General features: G+C 30.2%; 1 protein-coding gene across 2 annotated transcripts in view; it reads left to right on the plus strand.

Annotated features, from left to right (window-relative positions):
• The first annotated feature begins 2542 nt into the window (after nucleotides 1-2542).
• LOC108754371 (G-protein coupled receptor Mth2-like) overlaps nucleotides 2543-5524 on the plus strand; it is a 28806-nt gene continuing 25824 nt past the window's right edge. Inside the window, exons 1-2 of one of the 2 annotated variants that reach the window (XM_018496624.1) lie at nucleotides 2543-2610; nucleotides 4097-5159. In XM_018496624.1, the coding sequence (XP_018352126.1) occupies nucleotides 4217-5159 (943 nt within the window). In that variant the 5' untranslated portion in view covers nucleotides 2543-2610; nucleotides 4097-4216. Of the gene's footprint in view, nucleotides 2611-3954; nucleotides 4013-4096; nucleotides 5160-5524 lie in introns of those variants that run through there. The other variant, XM_018496625.1, reaches the window with a different exon arrangement.

The following is a 5524-nucleotide window of genomic DNA, read 5'->3' on the forward strand; positions in this document are numbered from 1 at the left end:
GTCGAACGATTTTTGAGGTAAAAAAGCAAATGGACACCTCCGATTTGCAAATGCCGAACACACCTATTATAATGCTCTAAGAAGATAAATGGATGAATGTTCTTTCTGTTTACTAAGCCTGATTGGTTGGAGCGGTACTGCTAAATCAACAGCAATCAATCAGGCTTTAGTAAAGAACGGCAGAGAAAGAACGTTCATCCGTTTATCTGCTTCTCACTCTACTCGGTTTCTATCCCCACCATGGTCATCGGTGATCCATTCTATGTCGATGATCGTCATCGACAATAATGACAATGGAGACGGATATAAGGGACAATAAAACGAGGACAAAAAAACAAAACATTTTATTTATTCGTGGCAATCAATCTCACCGAATTAATTATATCAATGAGATACTGTTAAAGACCGCATCAATCTTGGGCAAATTTTTGTTCTCACAAAAAGGGCTGGGAGGTAATTAAAGAACGCTCACATTATCGACAATAGATAACTGCAAATTTATATCAATTGTCGATAATATCAATTGTTTTATAATATACAAATATTTGGCTAATACATGATTAAATCTATAATCTTTTTAGACAATTATTTATCCAGATAGCAACGTCCATCTTGTTGCTGGTATGTTGCTAAGTATGCATTGTTAAGCATGTGTTGCTACCAGAATTGCAGCAACTGAGTCCTCATTTATTGGCAACTTGATGCCTTCATGATATGATAACTTTGAGTAGCAACTTGCTAGCAGTATGCCGACAACTTTAAAATTGTCAGCAAAATTCGTACTACTGCCACCATGTTGCTATAATAATATACAGCATCATGCAATGCTTTCATATTGCCGACAACACAAGATAACATTGATGCAGCTATCTTGCTGTTAAATTGCTGACAATACATACACACATAGTTGCTATAATGTCGGTATATTCGAAATCGTTGAAGACAAATCTATGGCAAGTTGCCAACATTATAAGCAATCATAGATTTGTGTGATTTTGCTGAGACACGGTTTGCCATCTGGGTAGTTTGCAAATTATGCAGGAAAATATATATTAATATTGATAATATTTAAATATAGAAATATTATTCATAACGAATTTAAAAGATTAGTAAGCAATTATTAACATCTCTTCTTTGTTGAATTATTATTTTCATCTATGCGTATAACTGTAGAATATTGTATGTAACAATATTTTCATTAATTCGTATCGCAAACAATTTCCGTACTATAAAAACATGTTATTAATTACTAATAATATGTTATTAGTATTATAAAAATATATTTTATTTAAAATATATTTTATACAAATTAATAACATATATTTTTATAATACAAATAACATATTAGTAGTAATTAATATTAAAAAATCCTATCTCTGATAAAGATCGAACATTTAGGATTAAATAGGGTTCTTTAAAAGATAATTGTTTGAATTTTAATTTAAAAAAATTTTTATTACGGTAAAATAAAAAAAATTACAAAAAATTACGAAAAATTTTCCTATTCCAAAATAAAATATAAACTAGTATCAGTTAAGACAGTATCAGGCTGTTCCTCGCCCTGATGAAGTGGACTGCAAGGTCCACGAAATGTTAGCATTCCAAGAATGGATCTGGACACGGAGGAAACCCGCGAAACGCATCTTCTTTATACAAAATATAACTATTTGCTCGTATATATAATTAATACAAGATCAATAATTCAAAAAACGGGCAATATTATTACAGTAGATAGATAAAAAGTCACTTATAAAATCACTTAAAAAATTTTCTTACTAATAAAAGATGTAACATGATGCGAGAAGTTTTTTTGTGAGGCGATTACTCGAAATATGATTCTAATAGCAGAGAGAAGCCTGAGAATTATGATAATGAACGTGTTAGCTAATATCCGTTAGCTATTATATCATTTTGGTCAGCACCCGGTACCCATCCTTTATCTTTGTCCATATACACTAAACATCATGCATTGAATTATCAATTATCAATGATTTTGCACCCGATATGATACATTCTTAAGAATTCGATAACAATAATGAGCATATTAAATACGATACATTAGAAACCAAGTTATTTTATTCTTTCGATGACTCAATTGTTTTATTTAATATATTTTTATATGTAAAAATATAATGTAGGAAAAAGATATGTGAAAAGAATCATATAAGAAAAACAACTGAGATATGTCATGAATATGTATGCAGCATTAAATAAATGACCTTGTAGCCAAGCAAGATTACACTACGGACGTGTGCATATCTCTTATCAATCGATTCTAGTAGTTATGTTGAAAATTGATATAAAAAATAGGTGGTGCATGTAAAGGATCTTATATACATATGATCCTTTATATGTACTATTTATTTTTAATAATATTATCTAAATTGATTATAAACTCCCATCTTTAAAAGCTTGTCGGTATCTTTTTTCATCATTACTACGTAGTACTATATGCATGCGTAAATTCCTAGTACGATAAATTGTTTTTCTCTAACGCCGTAAAGAGCTGCAACAACTCGTCGTTCAGTAGTCTTGTTTTGTTACTTACCTGAGTACACTTGTGCGCTATCATTTGCCGGGAAGTGAATCGCGGAAGTGAAATTGAACATAGTATTATACTTATCATCCTATCCATCATCATGTATTTAGCTCAAAATCAATCACAACCGTTATAAATGTCATGTTTAATACTGATTTTAACATTTATCGGAAAAAAGTATACGACACATAAATTTTTTCTTGCCTGAGAAAAAATATTTTATATATAATTAATTATATATAATTTTATATAATTGCATATAAATGGACATACTTTATATATAATATAATTATACATAATTATATATAAAACATTTTTTCCCAGGACGTTTTCAATAGATACATAATAATAATATATAATGCGTTATTAATTTGATAGTAAAGCAAATTTTTTTTACAAAGTTTTTTTTACTAAACAAAGGTCGCTCATTAACTCCGTATCATTTATATAAGAACTATATTTATTTTTCTCAAATAACACGTATCACTTAATTATTTACGTAACAAATTAATTACTTTTATCTTATAGGACAATTGTTTTTTCTTTACTTTTACTACAACTAGACAACGTAACTATGATATTGTGCAAATATACATAAATAAGTAAAACAGTATAAATGAAAGAATGTTTTTCTTATATAAAATTTCCTTATTTAATACAAACCGGTTGAGTTAAAAACCGGATATAATAAAGCAAAGTAATCATACCGTACAATTCTTATTGTGTATACGCCGCGTACAATCAATAATAAAATCCTTGAATAATAGTCATAACTATGGAATGAATTGAATAATAGTCATCAAAATAACATCAGAGAAAATTAGCTAAGGACTTTGTAAAACATTTGCATCCTGGAACTTAAGTTTGATAGATTAATGTATATTAATCGATGTGATCATCATAATTCAAATACAACATTATATAAAATGTAATGAAAGAAATAATATTAACAACCCAATCTTAATTCCACTTTATTTATTTATAATCAATACAGTTCACAATTTATAAATTTTCGATGGATTGGTGTGTGGTTTAATATAATACTATCTACTTTCGTTCCATCTATCACTGGAAGTGAACTAAACTGTTCACTTCTAGCTACACAATCGATTCGACAACAGGAATATCTTAATGTTTTTATACATTATATGTATACATTTTTGATATTTGTTTGCGTTAGTCTAGGATAAAAACCACCATGCAGTACGTGGAATTAATCTTTGTAAACAAATAAAACTGTTCTCCTTCGCGTATAATTAATTATTAAATCGAGATGTATCGCTTTCTAGCTGTATTACTTTTTTATGAATCATTTTACATAGTTATCACTTACATAACATATTCTAAAGAGATCGTGTTGGACTTCTCTAAAAACAAAATTAATTCTTTAAAAAATTCAAAAGGACAAAAATCTCCTTGTCGCTGTCATTATTCATGGTCAAAGAAGGGCCATGAAGGTACCTGCCTTGCGAGGTACCTTCTTCATTTGATGTCATCGATCTTTCTAACTTGTATTCGCATGCTTACTCCAAAAACCTCTTTTTTTTTGTTTTTCAGACAAAACCGTTGCAGAATAAAGCCACTGTGCTTCTTTCCAGAATTAACAATATTATGCTAAATATTTACTTACAAGATAAAGAAAATCCAAGTTGAATTTAATACTTCAATAATTTAACGATGTATTCACCAAGTATCGTACTTTGTTTTGCACTTCTGCTTGTTGCTTCGTTGTCGGAATTTCAGGAAGATTTTACGAATAGCGATGAGCAAAGCGACAACTCGACAATGCAGTCTGATTTTCTCGTAAATTCTACAAAAAATAATTGCAAGAATGACTCGGTGCGATACGAGTCTCGTGAACATATAATAAAAAATCTCGAAGATAATAATCAGACATCTATGGAGTTCTGTACGAATTCGACAGAGATCAATAATTTCACGTTACCAGAAATTAATGAAACTTTCACCAAAACTGAAGACAATTCCATATCGTATAAATACGATGATTCCCATACAACAGTTAAAACTATCTTTGTTAAAAAAGAAGAGTGCAATGATAATATTGCTTGCATTCAGCTCTGTTGTAATTTTGGTTATAACTTGACAATAAAGGGACGATGCATCGAACATCTCGGAGAGAATAAATATACTCTTCAAAACATGTACGCTCTTCCAAACAAACAGAAGAATGATTCTGAGGATGAAATATCTGACAAACTATTTTTGACTGTTCGTGATCCATGCGTTGAACAAGGATATGGTCGCCAATTTATTTATGCCAATACATACTTGTTACTCACCAATGGCTCTTTGTATACAGTTACTGGCGAATTTATTTCACCAAAGTCTTATTGCTTTGCCATTATGTTTCGGAAGGTATATGATGTGATCATCTGCACTGGTCAGACAAAACTTCCAGTATATATATCCGCATGCCACCTATTGTCTTTGCCGTTCCTGTTGTTGACGTTCATAGTATATTCCGTATTGCCAGAACTCCGGAATATGCATGGTTATGCATTGCGTGCACACGTGGGTTCATTATTTATCACATACGCAATTATATATCCTGGCCAACAAGTTTCTGGATTTGCTGAACTGAAATCTTGCGTTCCACTAGGTACAGTATGCATAACTATATCGTCCCATTATTTCAAAAATGACACAACTCACAAAATTAAGTTTCAGAAAAGCTGTTTTTTAACTTGACAGAAAATTATTTACTAATCAAATATTTAATATAACGCAATCAAACAATAATAAGCTCCTTTGAAAATATATTTTTAAAAACACGATCAAATGTCGTTTTATTTTTGCAACTAAATTATATTCTTTTTAGAAATTAAATGCTTATACTGGTCGAAATTGGATCTTTAATGCTTTAAATAATTCAATGTGAAATATATACCACACACACACACACACACACACACACACACACACACACACACACACACACACACACACACACACACACACACACAC

This window comes from Trachymyrmex septentrionalis, unplaced genomic scaffold (assembly GCF_001594115.1).
Source record: "Trachymyrmex septentrionalis isolate Tsep2-gDNA-1 unplaced genomic scaffold, Tsep1.0 scaffold79, whole genome shotgun sequence".
Taxonomy (NCBI): domain Eukaryota; kingdom Metazoa; phylum Arthropoda; class Insecta; order Hymenoptera; family Formicidae; genus Trachymyrmex; species Trachymyrmex septentrionalis.